Raw genomic sequence first — 25,387 nt, 5'->3', positions numbered from 1 at the left:
TCTGTCTCCCCAGTGGTGTTAACTACCTCACCCAGGAGATGTTAACTACCTCACCCAGGAGATGTTAACCACCTCACCTAGGAGATGTTAACTACCTCACATAGGAGATGTTAACTAACTCACCTAGGAGATGTTAACTACCTCACCCAGGAGATGTTAACCACCTCGCCTAGGAGATGTTAACTACCTCGCCTAGGAGATGTTAACTACCTCACCTAGGAGATGTTAACTATCTCACCCAGGAGATGTTAACCACCTCACCCAGGAGATGTTAACTATCTCACCTAGGAGATGTTAACTACCTCTTCTAGGAGATGTTAATTACCTCACCTAGGAGATGTTAACTACCTCACCTAGGAGATGTTAACTATCTCACCCAGGAGATGTTAACCACCTCACCCAGGAGATGTTAACTACCTCACCCAGGAGATTTTAACTACCTCACCTAGATGTTAACTACCTCACCTAGGAGATGTTAACCACCTCACCCAGGAGATGTTAACTACCTCACCCAGGAGATGTTAACTACCTCACCTGGTTTCGATTTAAAGCTTTCGTGACTGCAAGGATTCATCTTCTTTGGTTCTTTCGGTAAAGTCACGTATAATGACAATAAAATAATAAATTGATAAAATAAAATAACACAATAATATTCTCACGACGTTTCGGCCACAACACAAGCGGCCTTCATCAGGTGAAGGGACGAGACGATCTGGAGGACAGCACTGGAGTGAAAAAGCCACGCTCAGATCACTTAAAGGTCGTGAGAATATTATTGTTATTTTCTTTTTATCAATTAGGAGGTCGTGGGTTCTATCCCGACTGACGCCTGCTGCTGCTGTATATTTGGAGTTTGCGTCTCTCCCCGTAGTCCCGTGGATTTTTTCCCAGGTCCTCCGATTTACCCTCCACATTTAGAATAAACGTCACCACGCGTTTAGAGTGTTTGGCTGCTGCTATAAATGTCCACGTGATAAGCTACCTCACCTTCGTTGAGCTATAATTTGTGATAGACAAGTCGCTTCTAAAAAAGTTCTCAAGCTCAGTGGGGCCTTATCCGGTAAAATAAAAAGTACTTTAGTATTATAGTTTAAAAAACACTCCTGGAGTGCCACTCTCTACTTCAGTCCTCGTACCAATAGGTCATCTGTTTCACCATTGGGGTCAATAATTTTTAAAATCGTGAATTTGTTTTCCTCAAAAAGCGTGAACTTTGCAAGTCAAAGTTATTGCTTAGAGCGGTGGTTCTTAAACCGGGGGGCTACGGGGACCCCTGCGGAGTACCGTGAGGTGATTTATAAACTTGAGATGATTTATAAACTTGATCATTTATAAACGTGAGGTGATTTATAAACGTGAGGTGATTTATAAACTTGAGATGATTTATAAACTTAATAATTTATAAACGTGAGTTGATTTATAAACGTGAGGTGATTTATAAACTTGAAATGATTTATAAACGTGAGGTGATTTATAAACTTGATCATTTATAAACGTGAGGTGATTTATAAACGTGTGGTGATTTATAAACTTGATCATTTATAAACGTGAGGTGATTTATAAACTTGATCATTTATAAACGTGAGGTGATTTATAAACGTGAGGTGATTTATAAACTTGATAATTTATAAACGTGAGGTGATTTATAAACTTGATAATTTATAAACGTGAGGTGATTTATAAACGTGAGGTGATTTATAAACTTGAGGTGATTTATAAACTTGAGATGATTTATAAACTTGATAATTTATAAACGTGAGGTGATTTATAAACGTGAGGTGATTTATAAACTTGACATGATTTATAAACGTGAGGTGATTTATAAACGTGAGATTATTTATAAACGTGAGGTGATTTATAAACGTGAGGTGATTTATAAACGTGCGAAATTATATCAGATGTGAAAGTCATTGGTGAACAATCGTGTGGTATGAATCTGCCGATATAAAATAACTAGGAATAACATTTACATCCATCTGGTAATCCAGAGTAATGTTGGTTCCCAATGGTAAACACATTTACCTCACGCGTGCACAGCGCGTCCGTTGATTATTTTTAAACTTCTCGTCGCTTTACAGTGGCTAGCCAGTTAGGATATCACCGCACAGACGTGGACAATCGGTTAAAAGTATTGATGCTCATTAATTCGTAACATGTGGGAAGCGGGATTGGAGGCTGTTGGTTAATAGAATTTGCGAGTTATCTGCGAGCTGTAATTGTGGTTTGTCTACGTTTTCAACCACTGTACATACGACTTTTCAAGAATAAAATATAAACTTACGCCTATAGAAGATATAATATACTCGTGTACAGAGGCGCTGTACTCACCAGTCGGTTGTTGTGATTTTTTAAAACTTTATTGTAGAGAAGCAGTGGCGTCGGTCTACATTACAGTAGACATCGAGTACAAAGATCCCCCGTGTAGCCTTTACAGGCTGTAGGGGCAAGTGGCGTTAGCGAGTAACAGCAGCGCCTATGAAGGTCGCTACAGGAGAGGTGGGTGGCCAGCACCACGCCCGGCCGCCTTTGTCTCCCCAGTGGCGATGTTTACTACACACCGCTACACCAGCTACTCATTTGAGGCCGAGTTAATCTAGCGGAGGCCCAGCACCGGGTTCAGATAATCGTCACTGGTGGTGTTGGTGGCCGTGAGCGGGAATCGAACTCGCGGGTGGCCGGGTTCGTAGCGTGTGCACTGTACAGACTGCCGATAGCGCCACCACTCGGCAGCAGCGTCTCCACGCAACATCACACAAAAACTTTCCTCATCACACACACACCTTTGAATGTCATGACACGTGTGTGTGTGTCATGACACGTGTGTGTGTGTGTCATGAGTCGTGACACGTGTGTGTGTGTGTGTGTGCCATGAGTGTGTAAACATCCCCACTAGGGAGACAAAGGCGGCCGGACGTGTTGCTGGCCACCCACCCCCTCCTGTAGCGACCTTCATAGGCGCTGCTACTCGCTAACGCCACTTGACCCAACCGTGTGTCACGGAGATCTTTGCCTCTGTGTACCACGACATCGACGGCGTGTGTGGTGCACCTGGTGCTCAAGCGGCTGAAAGCTATGCGGCGAACATTTCACATCAGAACCCGCGGCCCACGTAGTCCCCCTCTGACGTCATCGAGCGCACAGGCTTCCCGCGTTGCATTCTGGGATTGAATTCGTCGAGAGCAGTCGCACGGTAGGTGGAGCTCCTGCTCCTTAGGTGATGTCTCTTTAATTTGTGTGATATCTCGTCACGAAAGTGGGATTATTTGTCTTTCACATTTCTTAAATAATTCGGGAACATTTTACAAATGTTCAATAAAAGGCGTACACCTTTTGGCGTCATGTGGTCGAGCACCAATTGGGTCGAGGCTCAAAAGAAAGCCGTCCCTTGGTGTGGACCAATCAGTTTCAAGGGCAATGCATCATATATTATGAAAGTATGTTTTTTGTTTGCATTTTGACTTCAGGTATTGTGGTTAATGCAGACATGAATCCTTGTTAAAATGTTTCAGTTTTGTTGCCAGAAAAAAGGGGAAAAACCCTATTATTACATTTTGGTACTGGCAAAGGTCTAATGATGAAGTGTCCTACTTCTTGGTTATTTCGGTAAAGTCACGTAGAAGGGAAATAATATAATTAAATAATAAAAATAAACCAATTAAATAAAATTCTCACAATATTTTATTTTATTATGTTTATTGTTTTACTTTATTATTTACCTTCTACGTGACTTTACCGAAAGAACCAAGAAGATGAATCCCTGCAGTCGCGAAAGCTTTAAATCGAAAGTTTCCTACTTGTAGGCATGCAGTCACCAAAGAGCTGACATTCATAATAAAGGTTTTTGGGTTAGATCGCATAAGTAAGTCATGACAAACCACAGGGTCTACTTAGCCATGAATGTGATTTCAAAGTGGACAGTCTGAATAGGATCATTGGTGGGGGGTTTCACATCTACGTTATGGTGTACATGCGTAGATGCGTGCGTTTGGCCGTGTGACGCTGAGTGATGTCCTTATGCTCTAACGGACGCAAACCCAAATCCCAGTTGTAGATTTACTCAGCTCACCATTCCTTTGGTGTTGACAAAATTAGGACCGTGTGTGTTTTTTGTTTCCCGTAACTGCAATGTCTATGTATGTTGAACCTCTTTGGCACCGTACGTAGCCAAACGTGCGAATGGGAGGTGCGGGGTGAGGGACAAAAAACTAAACACAACAAGGGGCCATCCATTTAGTAGGCACGCAAAAGTCTGTCAAAACTTGACCCCTCCCCCCACCCTGTACGCACGCATACTTTTTACACCCCCCCCCGCCCCACCTGCGTACATACGCTTGAAGCACCCCTCCCCCCCCCCCCCGAATCCTATAGAACGGCTGATATTGAATCCACACAGAAACGATCAAGGACTATCTAACTATTTTGAAGGCCAATATAGACAAATTATTATCGAGGCTTCACCCCCCCCCCCGTTTCCTATGCGTACGTACATTGTCAGTCGACCCCCCATACACAAGCATACGCATTTGGGTTAACCGCCCCCTCCCCCCTCCATGCGTACGTACTAAATGGATGGCCCCCAACAAGCAGTTCTAAAGAAATTTGCTTTCAATCTAGATGAGTTCAAAGTGCATCATTGAGGTCATCCTGTGCGGAGACAACCTGCCAAGGGACTTCGGGCATTTCCACTAATTTTATTTGGTATTTATTTGGTGCTTATTTCATCAACCCTGAGAGATGATGGGCTGAGGTGATGTTAATACCTAATACATGCTCGCCTGACAGTCCAATGCTACAAACTCATCACAAAACAGTGACACAAGCTCAATTGACAGCATGGACAACGGCTCATGTGAAAGTATACGCACAGATATCAGTTCCCCTTACATCAAAAACACTGACGTTTTATTTCACAAGCCCTCTGCACAGTACAGACATGGGTACAATCTCTATTGAGGTCCAGGGTAATCGATGCCACATAAACACCTTAAGTGATCACATATCCCTTAGCTAAAACTGATTTATATTAAATGATCCGTTTAACACGTGGGCTTTCGCGACCAATATCCATAAGAGGTTTTTTTGGGTTAGATCGCGTAGATATATAAATTTGTCGTTATTTTACGTCGTACTCAGATTGTAAATGTTGTGGCTTGGCTCTCCAACACACCGGTGTGCTGTACTAGTGACGAATTTGCCACGTTCTGTTTACGTGACAACCCTTACTAATTGGCTGTGTCGGGTGGTGGTGGGTTTTAACGACACATTTATATATTTACGCGATCTAACCCAAAAAAACCTCGATCATGGATTAAATTATCCACTTGTCTACTTGTTGCATTTGTTTACCCAGGAGGGCCCCACCGTGTGTCTCATGGCTGTTTTTCAAGAGAATGCTGCCAAATTTTCGTCATGGGGCAATCATGGCATAGGGCGATGATGTCATAGGGGCGATGATGTTGTAGGGGTTATGATGTCGTAGGGGCGATGATGACAAAGGGGCGATGTCATAGGAGTGATGATGTCATAGGGGCGATGATGTCAAAGGGGCGATGTCATATGAGTGATGATGTCGTAGGGGCGATGATGACAAAGGGGTGATGATGTCGTAGGGGTGATGATGACAAAGGGGTAATGATGTCGTAGGGGTGATGATGTCGTAGGGGCGATGATGTCGTAGGGGCGATGATGACAAAGGGGTGATGATGTCGTAGGGGCGATGATGTCGTAGGGGTAATGATGTCGTAGGGGTGATGACGTCGTAGGGGCGACGTTTGCCTTTTGGCGTTGTTCTCTGCTCTATATCACTGGTGAGACAAGGCCACAAAGGAAGCTCTCTCTGGTGAGGGCCAGTCAGTTTCTAGCACAATGCTTACGTTATTATCAAAGCGTGTTTCTTTGCATGTTTTACCACAAGTATGTGTGGTTAATGCAGGTTCGATGCCTTGCAATAGGGGTCTATTTGGTGAGTGAACATTTTAACACCTTGTGTTATTCCCAGAAATGGTAAAACCTTTTTTCTTATTTATTTATCAGTCGGGGGCAATGATTGCTTTCTACTTTTCAATTGAGTAATTTACTCAATTTGGATCAAGACACCGGCACATAATCGGCTACTCTTGCACTTATTTGTGTCACGGGACCTTGAACGTTTGCCGCGAAGAAAACGGCACGTGCGTCCACGTCGCGTTCGCATCATAGATACACACTGCAGCATTATCCAGGGCGGCCGCTGGAGTCTAACCGCGAACCTCTTCTTGCAACGATCGGCGAACGTGCGGCCACGCCGTCAGGTTGCCTTGGCAGCAATCCACTGGCCCACGACGCATGAATGTGTGCGTCGCGTTGTACGTGATGAAGGCGTTACTGATATATCTGTGCGTTTGTGTGTCCGCGCGTGACTAGCAGCAATGGATGAACCTGTCGTCATCGCAGAGGCAGGGATGCACTTCACGCCTGCCGGTACTACTCCATTCACTACAGTATAATCGTAGCGCCCGATCCACTGCTACGTCTCTGCATCTAGCGCACACACGCACAACTCGAGTTCACTGCATTATCAACAGCTACGATCAAAGACAGTGGTCACCGCATCGCGCACTTTCAGATATGCTTTTGCGGCCGTCTGGAACGCTCTTCCTTCCGATATTAGGAAGCCACTGGAGCTATGCACTTTTAAATCATCTAGATTGACAAACTAATTTCTTTAAAACTGATTTTTGTGTTAGTTTTGTGTCTTTCCCCGCACATCTGATTAGAACATCTCCATAATGGCATGATCCCGCCATACAACAGTCCTAGAACCTGCACACGTTCTCATTTCATTTCTCCGTTTGCGTAATTACATCAAAAACACTGACGTTTTATTTCACAAGCCCTCTGCACAGTACAGACATGGGTACAATCTCTATTGAGGTCCAGGATAATCGATGCCACATAAACACCTTAAGTGATCACATATCCCTTAGCTAAAACTGATTTATATTAAATGATCCGTTTAACACGTGGGCTTTCGCAACCAATATCATCCATAAGAGGTTTTTTTGGGTTAGATCGCGTAGATATATAAATTTGTCGTTATTTTACGTCGTACTCAGATTGTAAATGTTGTGGCTTGGCTCTCCAACACACCGGCGTGCTGTACTCGTGACAAATTTGCACGTTCTGTTTACGTGACAGCCCTACTAGTTGGCTGTGTCGGGTGGTGGCGGGTTTTAAGGACACATTTATATATTTACGCGATCTAACCCAAAAAAAACCTCTATCATGGATTAAATTATCCACTTGTCTGTGTCGTTTTGTTGCATTTGTTTACCCAGGAGGGCCCCACCGTGTGTCTCATGGCTATTTTTCAAGAGAATGCTGCTAAATTTTCGTCATGGGGCAATCATGTGTGCGTCGCGTTGTACGTGATGAAGGCGTTACTGATATATCTGTGCGTTTGTGTGTCCGCGCGTGACTAGCAGCAATGGATGAACCTGTCGTCATTGCAGAGGCAGGGATGCACTACACGCCTACCGGTACTACTCCATTCACTACAGTATAATCGTAGCGCCCGATCCACTGCTACGTCTCTGGAGCTATGCACTTTTAAATCATCTAGATTGACAAACTAATTTCTTTAAAACTGATTTTTGTGTTAGTTTTTTGTCCTTCCCCGCACCTCTGATTAGAACATCTCCATAATCGCATGATCCCGCCATACAACAGTCCTAGAACCTGCACACGTTCTCATTTCATTTCTCCGATTGCGTAATTTCTTCTTGGGCGTGTTCCTCCTTTGGCTTCCATTCCATGATTAAGTCTCATCCCTCAACGATGCTATACCACTCAATAGAAGACACGTAAGAGGTTAGACTGAGCTCTTGTAAGTGATGCTCTCCTTGTTGATGCTTACTCTGCTTTCAATGCACATACACGTTCTTGGTACGTACGTGTATGTGTGCGTGTATGGACAGCGCTAGTGTAGCAGTTAGTTCACCGCGCTACAAACCCGGTTACCCGAGTTCGATTCCCGCTCACGCCCGCCAACACCAGTGACGATTATCTGAAACGGTCTTGGGCCTCCCCTAGGTAGACTCGGTCTCAAATGACTAACAGGTGTGATGTGTGAACGTCGCCACTGGGGAGCCAAAGGCGACCGGGCGTGGTGTTGGCCACCCACCTCCCTTGTGTGCCACAGCGCCGACGTTCATAGGTGCTACTCGCTCACAGCACTTGTTCCAACAGTCCATTAAAGGATATACGGGGGATGTTTGTCTTTGTTTTGTGTGTGTGTGCATGCAGATATCCTCTGGAAATTCGGAAGTAGAATGACACCGTTTGAGCATGATGAACTCACACGCTACAAGCGCATCTATTATTTCAAGATCCGTCAGCCATCACAGAGTTCTTTCAACGATGTCTATGATTTCACAAGTCACGACTACAATTTGGTACGTACCCTCAACCAAGGTTCATGTGGTTTCCAACCAATTCACATCTCACTGTAAACATAACACCCCTGGTTTAACACATAGGATTTCTCTTCTTGGTTCTTTCGGTAAAGTCACGTAGAATGGAAATAAAATAATAAAAATAAAACATGATAAAATTCTCACGACGTTTCGGCCACAACACAAGTAGCCTTCTTCAGGTGAAGGAACAGAACTGTCGGGACGACAGCGCTTCAATGAACACTGCTAAGCTTGGCAGCGTCTTTTAAGCTGGGTGGGAGGAGCAAAGCGCCTTGACAAAGGAGTTTACATATCAACAGAAGAATTTAGCGTTGAAGTAGCTGTGTTAATGTGTTGGATTAGCAACACACTGCTAATCCAACACAGCTTAAAAGACGCTGCCAAGCTTAGCAGTGTTCATTGAAGCGCTGTCGTCCCGACAATTCTGTTCCTTCACCTGAAGAAGGCTACTTGTGTTGTGGCAGAAACGTCGTGAGAATTTTATTTTATTATGTTTTATTTTGTTATTTCCATTCTACGTGGTGACTTTACCGAAAGAACCAAGAAGATGAATCCCTGCAGTCACGAAAGCTTTAAATCGAAACATAGGATTTCGTGACCAATATCCAAAATGAAAAAATGTTTTGGGTCAGAACACATAAATATAAATGTGTTGTTAACCCACCGCCACCCGACACAGCCAATTAGTATCGGGGTTTGTCACGTAAATAAAACGTGCCAATTAGTGACTGCTTCAGCACACCAGTGTGTTGACGAGTAAATCCACAACATTTACCATTTGAGTACTTTGTGGGTTTACTCTCCAACACACTAGTGGGCTGAAGCAGTTACTAATTGGCACGTTTTATTCCCGTGACAAAACCTCTTACTAATTGGCTGTCAGGTGGTGGTGGGTTAACAACACATTTATATTTACGCGATCTAACAAAAAAAAACCTTCATTATGAATAACACCCCAAAAACACTGCACGCTTACTTACACTTTGTCTGAGTGACGTACTGGATTGCTACTGCAAGTGTATAGAGAAATTGTATTACGGGAAATGTTGTTGCCAGTATCAACATGATGAAGAGAAAAGAAGACGCTCCACCTTTTCCTGGCAACAACAACGCAGGAGGTGTTCAGACACCCAAGTAGACACCCAGATATTATCAGAACGAGCTTGCTTGGGTCTCTTACCACGATGGTGTGTGGTTAACGCATACCTGATGCCTTACAGTGGGTGTCTATTTGGTGTTTAAACATCTTCACACTTCCTGTACTGTTGCCTATTTTTTTTCATCAGGTAATTTTTTTTTTACCTCAACCTTACAGAATAAAAAAAAAAATTGGGGCTTTTAGATGTTCGAGTAAAAAAAGCAACGATTTGAGGCCCTGTGCCGCATGTCAGAGTAATGCCTCTTGTAGCAGTGCCAGTTAACTTACATTCCCTATTTCACGTAGCCCACATGGTGGCAATGTTCACGTCAGGATTGTAGACTTTGCCACCCAACACTCGGGATCTTCTCTGGAGGCTGACAAATCTTTTGGTCTGCGTCCCGTAAAATGTGTTCACGAATCACAGCCACTGGTGCTCATAGACAGATCGGTATACGGACAGACAAAAATCATGATTCTAATACTTTTTAATAATTTTCTCTGAAAAATATGAATGCGAGCACTGTACCGATTGAGCACTGGTTAAATGAGTGCTAAGTTGTGATTGAGCACTGACTGAATGGTGCCGAGATGTTAACTACCTCGCCTGGTATACAGGATGTCGTGGGTTCAATAGCCTGCTGTATATTTGGAGTTTGCATGTTCTCCCCTTGGTCCATTGGATTTTGCTCTGGGTCCTCTGGGTTTTCCCTCAACACTTAGAATCAACGTCACGCATTTAGAGTATTTGGCTGCTATAAATTTCCACGTGATAAGTCACTTCGTTGAGCGATATCATTTGTGATAGCCAGGTCGCTTCTGAAAAAGAGCTATATAGCTCAGCGGGTCTTACCTGGCAAAATAAAAATAACAGTTTGGTTTGAAAATGTTGTTTTATCTGAGTGTAAATCGAATTCTTTTGTAATGTTTTCCAGGTCCAGGATGAGCATCTGGCATATAGGTACCAGTTCCTGAGTGTGCTCGGAGCGGGAGCATATGGCCGGGTGATCCGATGCCTGGATCACAAACATAAGCGGGAAGTAGCTGTGAAAATGCTGCAGCACGAATCATAGTGAGTTTATATCTGGAATTGTGAAGAGAAGAGTTTGAAGAGATTGCGTGAATATAAATGTGCCGATTAGCGATTACTTCAGCACGCCGGTGCGATGAAGAGTAAACCCACAGCATTTACAGTTGAATATGACGTTTTCGCTGGTGATTACAACCAGCATCATCAGGCGATTTTCCATCATCAGGAAGAAAATCATCATCAGGAAAGAAAATGTTCGAAGTGAAATTCCTTTTATATGAGTGGTCCCTGTAATATTTAGAAATTTCCATCGCTAGCTCAGGTGCAGTTATGGGGAGGAGTGCTTACCCAAATTGCTGGGTTGCACTGTTAAGGCATTCCACCTTCCTGCGATGGGGATGTATATATGTTGAACTTCTTTCGTGCCGTACGTAGCCAACCGTGTTAATCGGAGGTGCGTGGGGGAATCATCAAATAATACATGATTTAAATGCATGCCTATAAAGGGCACCATACTTCAATAGGGATTACCGTTGGTACGGCTATTTTAATACACACAATGGACAGGAAGGACAAGATCAAAGGGTTCACATAATGTACATGCATCATGTACGTTGACTCTGTAATCCCCCCCCCCCCCACGTGGTGCAAGAGCGCAGAAGCGTGGTCACCACATCTATGCCTCTATATAAGGAACTAAACAGGTGGCCTTCTCCACAAACCTGGCTGTCGCCTGATGAAGCTAGTTGTATATACTGGCGAAACATCGTACTCAGATTGTAAATGTTGTGGCTTGGCTCTCCAACACACCGGTGTGCTGTACTAGTACACTACACTATACACTACACTATACACTACACTACTATACACTACACTACTATACACTACACTACTATACTACTATACACTACACCACTATACACTACACTATACACACGACTAAACACTACTATACACTTCACTATACACTACACACTACTATACACTACATTATACACGAGTGCTGTACTAGTGACGAATTGGCCACGTTCTGTTTACGTGACAACCCTTACTAGTTGGCTGTGTCGGGTGGTGGCGGGTTTTAATGACACAACATTTATATATTTACGCGATCGAACCAGAAAAACACCTCTATTATTAAAGAAATGTGTTGATGCGGCCACCTTGTTTCTCAACGTGCAGTACTAAGAGCGGGGTGAGACTCGTTCACCACTTTTCTCTCCGCAGCACCAAGCCATACTATTCCAAAAGGGAGGTGCAGATGCTTAAAGCGTTGCAGTCGAAAGAGAAAAACAACAACTACGTCATCAAACTCCTCAACACCTTCACCTTCAGGGGCCATTTCAGTCTGGTCCTTGAGCTTTTGACGTGAGTTGTTGTGGGTGTCGCTCCTCCGCCCTCCCTTGTTGCTGGAGGGCGACTGCCTCCAACTGCCCAGTAGCAGCGTCCATCACGAGCCTCCTCCCCGCAACATACATACACATAACACAATGCATCTGCTTCATGATTATAAACAGCGATGGGAAACGGGAGCACTTGTCAGCCGTGCACGAGGACACTGTCCCCCACGGGGCCCTACATCACCGGCGTGGGGAATGTTTGTGAGCGACCGGCTACGGTAGAGTCGACATCCGGCTCTTGCGAGGAGCCTCGTCTCCAATACGCGCCGCATGCGCATTGGTCACGAAGAAGAAGAAGGGAGCGTAACCATGCGTGCCGCTCTGTCTCGCAGGGGAGACCTCAGACAGCAACTCAATTTGGCTCCCACGGCCTTTACCCTGCCCGAGGCCAAGGTGTACGTGAGGTCCATTCTGAAGGCCCTGCAGAAACTCAAGAATAAAAAAATCATTCACGGAGACCTGAAGCCGGTGAGTGAATACAACGGCCTGCAGCGTCATTGACATCCCACCCAGAGTGCCCCACCCACCCACAGCGCCCCACCCACAGCGCTTCGTGCATCTCAGTGGCAATGCTCTAAGCCAGTGGTTATACTGGTAGTAGGAGACGTAGTGGACTGGAAGCCCAACCGGGATTAATTCACAGGAGGCAGGGGATTAATTGTGTATGTCTGTGGATGTCTGTTCACGTGTATCCGGACACCCGGATAAAATGGGAGGGGTGGGGCTGGGTGGAGAGGGGAGGGTGGGGAGGGGCTGGGTGGGGAGGGGAAGGTGGGGAGGGGCTGGGTGGGGAGGGTGGGGCTGGGTGGGGGGTGGGAGGGGTGGGGCTGGGTGGGGCTTGTCACCTCGTGGTGCCCTTATAAAACTCAACGTTTAACCTACTCACGCCGGCTTGTGCCCGCCCTCACAGTCGGGCATATTTGCGGAATACACCACGTGGTGCCGCCGTTGACCCTGGCCATTGACCGAGCAACCCAACGTTCCCACCAGCTCCCTGAATTTTGTTTCAACCGAGTACCCCCCTTGCCTGACCCAACATGGTCCTGATAAATAAATGTATGAATAATGAACATCAATTCTTTAACTAATTGTCCATTTTGCGAAGTATGCTAACTGGCCAGTAACTGCAAGCGAATACAAACAAAAATCAACGGGCGCGCTTTGCACGCGTGACGTCATTTGTTATATCCTTATAGGTTACCATATGGATTTAAATGTTATCGTTATTTTATATCGGTAGATTTATACAACACGGTTGTTCACCAATGACTCTCTCGTCTGATATCATTGCACCTCACGTTTATAAATCACCTCACGTTCATAAATCACTTTACTTTATAAATCACCTCACGGTACCCCCAGGAGGTCTGCGTAGCAATAACTTTGACTTGCAACGTTCACACTTTTTGAGGAAACAAATTCACGATTTAAAAAATAGTTGAACCCTATCGTAAAACAGATGACCCATTAGTATTAGAACTGAAGTAGAGAGTCGCAATCCAGGAGTGTTTTTGAAACTATAACCTAAACTACTTTTTATTTAAGGCCCCACTGAGCTGTGTAGCTTTTTTTAGAAGCAACCTGGCTATCAAAAATGATAGCTGAACGCAGTGGCTAATCATCATGTGGAAACATATATATCAGCCGAATACTCTCAGCGTCTGATGTTGATTCTAAATGTGGAGGGAGAAACCGGAAAAATCCATGCAACTACTGGGAAAACATGTACACTCCAAATATACAGCAGCAGCAGACATCAGGGTTGGGATCAAATCCACGGCCTCCTGCGTACCAGGCGAGGTATCTAACATCTTTGTCTTCTCCAGGAAAACATCCTCATCAAGGACCAAGACACCAGCGATGTCAGACTCGCAGATTTTGGTCTCAGCTTTCAAGAGTGTCCCAATTGTAAGTGAGCTCACATGAGTGGGTGTGTGTTGGGGAGACTGCCCCCCATCTCCCCGTTCTCCTGTGACCCACCGTTCTCCGACTCTCCCCCCCTCGCGGCTGCCCCTCGTGGCATGATTTAAATGGCTGCACTAACCACCTTGCGAATGCGCCGTTGTGCCCCTCTCGTACACGCCAACCACGAGCTGCCCAGTGGCGAGAGTACCCACGCGGGCAGAATACACGGGACACCACAACGCGCGGGCTCACAAGTTAACGTGCACAGCGAGCGTGCACGCGCGGGCAAAATATACGCACGTGCGAAAACGCAGGAAACCACAACGAACAGGCTCACAACACCTGGCACCCCCCTCCGTACTCACAGAGACAACACGACACGGTTTAATGTCTACTGGCGATTTATTCCTCGATTAATGAAGCCACCCAACCTGTGTCAGTGTGGACCAGCAGGGCAGATCTAACCTATCTCTCTACGGTCTAGGACCCAATTTGTCCCGTCTCTCCCTACTCACTCTCCTTAACGGATATTCCCTCTTAGACTTACCTCCCCTCTCCGTACTTACGATCCGCTCTCGAGGTGTAGGTAGTCGCAGAGAGGCGAGACTGCACGTGGCTTTTGCTGGGGGGCTGGACCTGGCTGCTCTGCCACCCGTCTCACGGACGTTCGAGTAGCAGGGGACGATCACTCCTCGGTCCCTCACTCCAAAAGACCCCTGGCAAAAGAGAGGCCTGCTTCTCATTTTCGACCCTTTTTATTCCCCTACTTCAAAGCCCAGGCGCCGCCGATCCGCTGGTCTCTCATCCAATCAGGAGCCTCGGATTTCCCGCTCTCTGCCAATCAGATCATCCCTCCTCCCCGACGCCCGCCCTCTATTGTTTAACCAAGTGCACGGCATGCAGGACCTCCTGTACCGCCCCACCCCCCACCTGCCTGCCGATCCGCGTGTGTTTTGGGTGTTTCCTCATTGCGGTTCTCAGTGAGTTCGCCATCGCCATACAATGTTAGATTAATCCACGGCGCCGCAGTGTCGTTCGGCCTGGGGGGGGCTGCCAATTCCCTGGCCCTGAGAAACCGTGGAGCACCCCCACGAGGGGGGCTCTCGGGTAAAAACTCAGGGGCAGGTGACCCCCCCCCCCCCACGAGGCCCTACGTGAGTGCAGGTGTGTGTTCACGTGGAGGGTGGCGGGGGAAGCGCCGTGACGGAGGCCGGGTGGCTTCTCCGCTGCAGCACCCCCGTTGCAGGCACGGCTCCCACGGGGCGGCTTCGCTGTCGTGGCACCACGTGTGTGTGTACTGTGTGTGTGTGTACTGTGTGTGTGTACTGTATGTGTGTACTGTGTGTGTACTGTGTGTGTGTACTGTGTGTGTGTACCGTGTGTGTGTACTATGTGTGTGTACTGTGTGTGTGTACTGTGTGTGTACTATGTGTGTACTGTGTGTACTGTGTGTGTGTACTGTGTGTGTGTACTGTGTGTACTGTGTGTGTGTACTGTGTGTGTACTGTGTGTGTGTACTGTGTGTGTGTGTACTGTGTGTGTACTGTATGTGTGTGCTGTGTGTGTACTGTGTGTGTACTGTGTGTGTGTACTGTGTGTGTGTACTGTGTGTGTGTACTGTGTGTGTACTGTATGTGTGTACTGTGTGTGTCTACTGTATGTGTGTACTGTGTGTGTGTACTGTCCATAAGCTTAACCCTAATGATATTCTCATAAGTTTGGATGTGACGTCTCTGTTCACGAGGATTCCGGTCAACGGGCCAATTAAATTACTCGACACTCTGGTAACGAACAAAGGTTTAGCCAAAGATATCCCAAGACGAGCTGAACACTGTCTAAAGAACACTTACTTCTTGTGGCAAAGTGACTTCTATAAACAATAGGAAGGAGCAGCAATGGGCTCTCCTTTGTGTCCTGTGATAGCGAATTTGTACATGGGAGATTTTGAAACAAAAGCAACAGCTTCAAGCACACTAAAACCATCTGCTTGGTTGAGATATGTGGATGACACATTGGTGGTCTAGCCACAAGGCAAAGATACACTGAACGCATTTCTAAATCATCTCAAATCGCAAAACCCATCCATCCAGTTCACCATGGAAGTGGAAGCTGACAGAACTCTACCATTTCTGGATATTCTGCTCGGACGGGGTCGAAATAGTAAAATAACACACAGCGTTTGTCGAAAGAAAATGCATAGTGATGCCTATCTGAATGCAGAGTCACACCATCACCCCGCACAGAAATCTGCTCTTATCAAGACGCTCATTCGTCGAGCTAAGAAAGTGTCAGATGGTGACAGTCTGAGAAGTGAAATTCAACATGTTAAACAATTGCTGCAAATGAACAGTTACAATGATGCACAAATCAACAGGGCATTGAATGCCAAAACCAAATCAAGTAACATGAGAATTGAAACTGCCCAAGTAATTAAAATGATCAAAAGAACGTACATTGCGGGAGTAACTTATAAACTAGCCAGATGTTTGGAACAAAAAAAACATCCGAGTCAGATATGGCACGGTACATAAAATACAACAACAAAAAAATCTGGTACAAAAGATACATTACCGAAGCTATCAACAGAAGGGGTGTCCAGGATTAACTGCACTTGTGGCAAATGTTGTTGGGCAAACAGGACGAATGATCAACACGAGACTAAAAGAACATAAGAGAAATATTAAATACTTCCAAATACAACTGTCAGCAGTAGCAGAACACGCGTGCCAACAAGGACACTCAATTGATTTTGATAATGTTGAAGTTCCGTGCAAAATTAGCTACAACACACGCGCCGACAAGGACACTCAATTGATTTTGATAATGTTGAAGTTCCGTGCAAAACTAGCTACTACTGGCTAAGACTTCCGTAATTAGATAATCTATCGAAATTGAAATAAATAAAAAATAATTTTAATCGTTCGGATAGCGACCGAATTAGTGCTGCGTGGAAGAGAATCATCAAATAATACATGATTTAAATGCACGCCTATAAAGGGCACCATACTGCAATAGGGATTACCGTTTGAACGGCTATTTTAATACACACAATGGACAGGAAGGACAAGATCAAAGGGCTCACATAATGTACATGCATCATGTACGTTGACTCAGTAATCCCCCCCCCCCACGCAGAAGCGTGGTCACCACATCTACGCCTCTATATAAGGAACTAAACAGGTGGCCTTCTCCACAAACCTGGCTGTCGCCTGATGAAGCTAGTTGTAATTACTGGTGAAACGTCGTACTCAGATTGTAAATGTTGTGGCTTGGCTCTCCAACACAACCGGTGTGCTGTACTAGTATACTACACTATACACTACACTATACACTACACTACTATACACTACACTATTATACACTACACTACTATACACTACACTATACACTAGTGCTGTACTAGTATACTGCACTATACACTACACTATACACTACACTACTATACACTACACTATACACTTCACTATACACTACACTATACACTACACTACTATACACTACACTATACACTATACTACTATACACTACACCACTATACACTTCACTATACACTACACTATACACTACTATACACTACATTATACACTAGTGCTGTACTAGTGACGAATTGGCCACGTTCTGTTTACGTGACAACCCTTACTAGTTGGCTGTGTCGGGTGGTGGCGGGTTTAACGACACATTTATATATTCACGCGATCTAACCCCAAAAAAACTGTATTATGGATGATATTGGTCACGAAAGCCTACGTGGTAAACTGTGTGTACTGTGTGTGTGTGTACTGTGTGTGTACTGTGTGTACTCTGTGTGTGTACTGTGTGTGTACTGTGTGTGTACTGTTGTACCGTGTGTACCGTGTGTGTGTACTGTGTGTGTACTGTGTGTACTCTGTGTGTACTGTGTGTACTCTGTGTGTGTACTGTGTGTGTACTCTGTGTGTGTACTGTGTGTGTACTGTTGTACCGTGTGTACCGTGTGTGTACTGTGTGTGTACTGTGTGTACTCTGTGTGTACTGTGTGTGTGTAGCGGTTAGTGTAGCGGTTAGTGCGCTGCGCTATAAGCCCCGGCGACCCGAGTTCGATTCCCACTCACGGCACACCAACACCGGTGACGATTATCTGAACCAGTCCTGGGCCTCACCTAGATCGACTCGGCCTCAAATGAGTACCTGGTGCGATGTGTAAACATTGCGACTGGGGAGACAAAGGCGGCCGGGCGTGGTGCTGTCCACCCACCCCGCCGTGTGCCGTGCCTGCCTTGAGAATAATCCACGCGACCACAGTGGGCATCAGGGTCGGTATCGAACCCACGGCCTCCCTGTGTACCAGGCGACATAGTTAACATCTCTCGCCCCCATGGCAAGAGATGCCAATGCAAGATATATCGACATCTTTTGTTGTTGTCGTTCTTTTTTTGTAGACTTCAACACGTTTGGCACGGAGCAGTACACAGCGCCAGAGATGTACCTCAAGCTGCCCATCACGTGCTCCGTGGACATGTGGTCTCTGGGCTGCGTGGCTGCTGAGCTCGTGACTGGCCATCACCTCTTCAAGAGAAAGTTGGGATGTCACCATCTGGAGAGGGTCATCGAGGTATGCTCGAGGTCTTTCTAGGTCAACAACAACAACAACGACTAGAATCTGAATGTGTGTTTAATACTGGAGGAATCCGATGAGCCATGAAGCTCTTTGTCACAGGGTTTTTTTTCTACAAGTTACGTGTGGCGAGATGTTAACTACCTCGCCTGGTACGCAGGAGGTCGTGGGTTTGATTCGACGCCTGATGCTGCTGCTGTATATTTAGAGTCTGCGCGTTCTCTGTCTCTCTCCCCGTGGTCACTGCGTGGATTTTCCTCCGGGTCCTCGGGTTTTCCCCTCCACATTTAGAACAACAACATCACCACGCGTTTCACAGTATTTGGCTGCGGCTATACATTTCCACATGACGACAAGCCACACCGTTGAGCTATCAAGTGTGATAGGCCAGGTTGCTTCTGCAAAAGATGCTGCACAACTCAGTGAGGCCGTCACCTGAATGAAATAACAAGTCAGCTGCAGTTAGTTCAATATAAACGCGGTTTCATAACAGACCCACGTTATGTCACGAACCACGAAGCGAGTCACATGTGCGTCGCTCCGTGCGCCTCTCCGTGTGCGCAAACAGAGTATTTGGCTGCGAGAAGAAGTTATCACGTGATGGCAAGCCACTTCGTGAAGCTATCCATTGTGATGGCCAGGTTGCTTCTGAAAAAGAGCTACTGTATAGCTAAGTGGGGCATTACCTGGTAAAATAAAAAATAGTTGAGTAGTAATAGCGAATAGTAGTACTGTACTGCACAATGATGGTCGGTGTAGGTTGGTGAAGGGGAGCAGAGCATGGAAGTATATGAAGTACAACAATAGATTTTGTTGCACTGCCCTGTAATGCACACCACGTAATCCCGACAATCTGGTGTGGGCAATGGTCACTCATCCGAGCACTTTGCAGGCCAAAACCTGCTGAGCTTCTGAGATCCGACGAAAGTGGTCGAAGGTAAGTCGACCGGACGGACACACGTAATCGCGTGTGCATCAACGACTAATCTCTCGACTGATCTCGCCCACGTCAACTCATCGCCGCTGTGGTGTGCGTGCGTGCGTGCAGATCCTGGGGGTGCCGCCAATGACTGTCATCGTAACCTCGAAAGCGAAGCTCATTTCCTTTGGTGAGTGGAGGAGGGGGCGGCGGTCGCTACTTGCGCAGGCACTTCTCCTAGAGCCGTGTGGCCATGCAGCCAGCGATATTGCCCTCTGTTTTAATCTGTTTTCCCTTTATCGGCCATGAGCCGACGGGGAATCTCCACGTGCAAGTGCATCTTTGAGTCTGAGATTTGACGTAGCCAACCGTGCTCATTGAAGGTGCAGGGGAAGGACAACAAATTAAACACAAAAAAGCTGTTTCAAGAGAAATTAGTTTTTTTAATCTCGACGATGATGATTTAAAAGTGCACAGCTCCCAGTGGCTTCCTAATATCGGAAGGAAGAGCGTTCCAGACGGCCGCAGAGGCGCATCTTAAAGCGCCGTGCGATGCGGTGACCTCCGTCTTTGTTCGATGGCGAGGTATAGTGGTTCATTTGCAGCAAGCGCTTTGTGTGCAACGAGCACGACCTCATCATGTATTCGTTCAGCAACACTGAAGCGACATTCAAGTCGTGCATAAAATGCGCACTGCGTTGCAGTCTTCATCCCAGCACTAATTCTCCGTGTCCTTGTTTGTTTCGTAAAACAGGTCACATGGGCGAGATCTTCGTCAAGAACAAGAAAGTAACCCCGGAAAGCTTACCCCTCAACGAAGTGCTTGGGACGGAAAATATCCATTTCCTCAATTTCATCAAAGGATGCCTCACGTAAGTGGCACACCACCGCGCACTGCGCATTATCTTCGTCGATAATTCAATTCACATCTGCGATCGACACTCACCTGACAGATGCAATTTCGTTGAGATTGGGCAGCTGCTTGTCCTGTCAGGGGCAAAATGTTTTTGATGACGTCATCTGACGGTCAACCACGTGACATGATACGGTTGTCGGTAAAACTGCGTGCAGCCTGTTTATCCTATCACGCGATAGTAGCTGTGTTCCTGAAGAACAAAATGTTTAGGAAAAATCGCATTATAATAAGCAATATATAACGTAGGGTAAAGCGCATTCCGCGATAATGCGTGAGGTGCATACGCAGGCCGAACCAAGACCGAGGCGCGTGGTGGGCATGGTGGGCAGCATCCAGAAGCATCCACCAGCATCCCAATGTCCCTGCGTTACATTGCGCCGAGGCGGCCGCACGACCGCTTGTCCCTACTCGCGCTGCGACGTAGTTCCGGTCGCTCGATGGTGTCGTGAAAGCACCATGCGGTGCTATTCGGAGGACAGACCGTACAGCTCGCGGCTACTCCATGTTTGAAGAGGAGTGGGCCTTCTTGACCGCTTTATTTAGTTATTTCCCTTCCCCTCTCTCCAGGTGGGATCCCATGTGGAGGTTCACGCCTGAGGACGCCCTCGAGCACGAGTGGATGGCGGACAGCTCCCTCTACCTGGATGCGGAAGCGTTCCCGACGCCGTCTAGCCAGGCCGAGGGAACCTTTTTTACCCCCGGCAATAATTGCGGCACGCTCAGCGAGATTGACGACGACTCCTCTTCCGGTGGATGCGGGTCACCCGATCCGGCGGCTTCCGCCCCGTCGCCGCCGGCGTCCTCCGAGAGTGTGGAGTCGTACCTGACGGCTTGCGAGTGGCTTCGCGAACCGTCGAGCGGGGCGATCCCCTCCGCGTCCGGCGAGAGGGGCACTGAGAAGGGCCTCAGAGAAGACAGCAGCTGGGACGGCGGCATTAGCTGGACCATGAGTCAGGGGAAGTGAGTCTTCGTGTGCGAGTGGTGCATTTGGTGAAATTTTGGGGCTGGCTGGGTTGTTGAGTTAAAGTGCCTCCCCTTTTGGCAACGGGCGTAGAGAATCCATATTCTTTGGGTCTTTCGGTAAAGTCACGTAGATAGGTTCAAATTAAATAACAAAAAAATAACAAAAAACTGCGACGTTTCGATCGCAACGCAAGCGGTCGTCATCAGGAAAAGTGGGTTAGATTCTAAAGGCAAACTGTTTATAAAGGTTTGAAATGGGCGTGGCCCAAATGTCAGCAGCCAATGGTAATGTGAGTGGTGGGCAGCAACCATGACGGTGGTTGGTTTTCCACCAATCAAAGGGCTGCCAGGTGAAAATTGGCATGTTGATAGAAGATCGCAGAGCCACCGCCACCTCCAGGTCGGCACGCGAATTGGCTGTGGTAGTGTGAACCTGTTAATGAACAACGAACATCGGAAGGTGGTAGGATGGGAACATCACAGCCAGTTATGACTTAAACTGGTTGATAACGTCCTTCCAATGATTGCTCAGTTTGTACCCATCTTCTCGGTGGAAATTGTGTCTGTGTCTGTATATATGGATGGCTTCGTGAACGAATCTTTGTTGATAGCCAGTGGGTTTGCAGAGTACCTTCGTCTTAGAGAAATCAATTCCGCGTGAGTTCACCGCATTAAAACAATGATCAGCCACGGCCGAGGTATTGGTCCTACTCATGAACACGGTCCGAGGCATGTCACTTAGTTTCTCCAATGTAACTACTGCCGCAGACACAAAATGTAATGACTGCCGCAGACACAAAACCATCACCTTGCCATACATAGCAGGGGTCACCAAAAAGATTCCAAAATCATGAGCAAACACAAGATCCAGGTTCGATTTAACACTGCGTAAAATTCGTGATCTGATCCCATCTGTGAAAGATGTGATCCCTGACTTGCAATACCCCGGCGTCTACAAACTAATCTGTGTCTGCGGCAGTAGTTAAATTGGGGAAACTAAGCAACATGTCTCGGAACGTGTTCGTGAACATAAGGCAGATCTGAAACACGGTAGTTACGTAGTTACTTTATTGTTATAGACAGGGCCAGGGTTGTGTAGCACTATAATGGGTAGGTGTGGGGAGCGGTGGCGCAGCGGTTAGCACGTGGCAGTACGAACCCGGAAACCCGAGTTCCATTCCCGCTCACGGCCACCAACACCCAGTGACGATTATCTGAACCGGTCCTGGGCCTCCCCTAGGTCGACTCAGCCTCAAATGAGTACCTGGTGCGATGTGTAAACATTGCGACTGGGGAGACAAAGGCGGCCGGGCGTGGTGCTGGCCACCCACCCCTCGTGTGCCATGCCGGCCTTCATAAGTGCTCGCTAACAGCACTTGCCCTCGCAGGTGATATATACGGGGGATCTATGCTATACGGGGGATCTTGCCCTGTGTTTCTTCATGTACGGTAGGCGTTACATTTTACATTTTATTCCTATATTTTAAAACTGTACGATAATTTGTACTTCTCATGTTAACGAAAAAAGTTGTTCGAGCGTGGAACATTTTGGGGCTGAAACGTCTCTCAGCTGTTAACACGGGCCAGGAGACCATGGGCGGTGCTTGACGCATCCCGCTCATCGCCTCGCGAGACGCGCCCCCTGCAGTAAGTGGGTGCTGCCGTGAATGCCTCAAGTACGGATGAGGAGCATATCGATGTTACGGGCATTTTGTCTCTACCAGCTGGGTTCCGGTCCCCTGCACCAGCAAGGAACATCGCCGTCCTGACGACGGGAGGGATGAAGACGCCGCCGCCACCACGGTCCCCACCATCTTCACCATCTCCACCGTCACTGCCACCACCGTCCCCACCATCTCCACCATCTCCACCATCTCCACCGTCACTGCCACCACCGTCCCCACCATCTCCACCATCTCCACCGTCACTGCCACCACCGTCCCCACCATCTCCACCATCTCCACCATCGCCACCGCCACCACCGTCCCCACCATCTCCACCATCTCCACCGTCACTGCCACCACCGTCCCCACCATCTCCACCATCTCCACCGCCACCACCGTCCCCACCATCTCCACCATCTCCACCGTCACTGCCACCACCGTCCCCACCATCTCCACCATCTCCACCATCGCCACCGCCACCACCGTCCCCACCATCTCCACCATCTCCACCGTCACTGCCACCACCGTCCCCACCATCTCCACCATCGCCACTGCCACCACCGTCCCCACCATCTCCACCATCTCCACCATCGCCACCGCCACCACCGTCCCCACCATCTCCACCATCTCCACCATCTCCACCGTCACTGCTACCACCCCCACCGCCCCCTCCACCACCACCTCCGTCGCCGATGATGATGATGATGTCGGCAGTGGGCCGACGGAAGCCCGGAGAACTCGGCGAAGATTCGCAAGCACTAGGAGGCGCTTCCGGAAATTTCTCTCTTTCGTTCGGAATCACTGTTGCTGTTGCACGAGCGGAGAGGACGATGATCCTGTCACAGGGCCGGCCATTCGCCGCCCTGGGGACAAAGTTTAGTTTTATTTCTGGGGGGGGGGGGGGGGGGGGGACTTACATGGCTCGTGAGTGTGTCTCCCTATTAGGTGCTGTGTGTCTTACGGAAGAAATGCTGGGGGGGATTCACCACGGCCTCGGGGAATCTTCCGGTGCCAGCATCTCGTGCGAAGACTGGGAGAGAACCAAGCGGAGGAGTGGCGGGAGGATGGCTGCCCATCATCACCACCACACCACACGCATGGGACTAGCCCAGATCAACGCTAATTGACATTCGGAGCTGTCACCTTGCATGGTGTCCTCCCAGCCAGCCTAGCTTGTAATCTCAGCCGTTGTCAAGAGGGGAGAGAGATGGAAAGCGATCATGTACTGTGTTCAAATGTTGTAAAATATAAGGGGCGTTCAATGAAAAAGGGAATCATTGTTAAGTATAAGATATATTGTAGATCTCCATGTATATATACTGTAAGGAAAAAAATTAGTTTTGTAAGAAAAGAAAAAAAATCTGTTATTTTTCATATTACTTGAGTCCGGATGCTGTTTGAAGAAGCGTAATGAGTCCCCGCAATTACACACAGACACACACACAGACACAACGACAGACACACACACAACGACACATACACAGACACACACCGACACACACACAGACACAACGACACACATAGACACAACGACACAGACAAAACGACACACACACAGACACGACACACACTGACACACATACACAGACACGACACACACAGACACACACAGACACAACGACACATACCCAGACACACACAGACACACACACAACAACACACAGACACAACGACACACAGACACACACAGTACACACTACACACACAGTACACACACACAGACACACACGCAGACACACACAGACACAACGACACACACAGACACAACGACAGACACACATACACAACGACACACACAGACACGACACAGACAAAACGACACACACAGACACAACGACACACACAGACACAGTGACAGACAACGACACAGACACAGCCAAACACAGACATAACGACACACACAGACACAACGACAGACACACACACAACGACACATACACAGACACACACCGACACACACACAGACACAACGACACACATAGACACAACGACACAGACAAAACGACACACACACAGACACGACACACACTGACACACAGACACGACACACACAGACACACACAGACACAACGACACATACCCAGACACACAGACACACACACAACAACACACAGACACAACGACACACAGACACACACAGTACACACTACACACACAGTACACACACACAGACACACACGCAGACACACACAGACACAACGACACACACAGACACAACGACAGACACACATACACAACGACACACACAGACACGACACAGACAAAACGACACACACAGACACAACGACACACACAGACACAGTGACAGACAACGACACAGACACAGCCAAACACAGACATAACGACACACACAGACACAACGACACACACACAGACACAACGACACACACAGACACAACGACACA

At 47.3% G+C, this 25,387-nt stretch overlaps 2 protein-coding genes across 3 annotated transcripts in view; one reads left to right on the top strand and one right to left on the bottom strand.

Moving 5' to 3' along the window:
• RUSF1 (RUS family member 1) overlaps positions 1-25,387 on the bottom strand; it is a 72,383-nt gene that overhangs the window by 20,015 nt on the left and 26,981 nt on the right. The window lies entirely within an intron of this gene.
• On the top strand, positions 3,172-24,358 carry LOC142930388 (uncharacterized). Its single transcript, XM_076072694.1, has 13 exons — positions 3,172-3,190; positions 6,406-6,459; positions 7,461-7,517; positions 8,284-8,432; positions 10,527-10,663; positions 11,849-11,989; positions 12,354-12,489; positions 13,848-13,929; positions 18,345-18,517; positions 19,569-19,629; positions 20,194-20,311; positions 20,923-21,315; positions 23,043-24,358. Exons 2-13 carry the CDS (start codon positions 6,408-6,410, stop codon positions 23,860-23,862), a joined length of 2,319 nt encoding a protein of 772 aa, XP_075928809.1. The 5' UTR covers positions 3,172-3,190; positions 6,406-6,407; the 3' UTR covers positions 23,863-24,358.

Source organism: Petromyzon marinus, chromosome 38 (genome assembly GCF_048934315.1).
Source record: "Petromyzon marinus isolate PM22_M1 ecotype Great Lakes invasive population chromosome 38, UKy_Petmar_22M1.pri1.0, whole genome shotgun sequence".
NCBI classification, from domain to species: Eukaryota; Metazoa; Chordata; class Hyperoartia; order Petromyzontiformes; family Petromyzontidae; genus Petromyzon; species Petromyzon marinus.
The sequence above is the reverse complement of the archived record's forward strand: the minus strand, read 5'-3'. Positions and strand labels throughout refer to the sequence as shown.

Coding starts and splice junctions, on each gene's coding strand:
- LOC142930388 (XM_076072694.1), top strand. CDS start 6,408: ATGGATGAACCTGTCGTCATCGCAGAGGCAGGGATGCACTTCACGCCT. Junction 6,460..7,460: donor GATGCACTTCACGCCTGCCG/GTACTACTCCAT, acceptor GCGCGTGACTAG/CAGCAATGGATGAACCTGTC. Junction 12,490..13,847: donor TTCACGGAGACCTGAAGCCG/GTGAGTGAATAC, acceptor TGTCTTCTCCAG/GAAAACATCCTCATCAAGGA.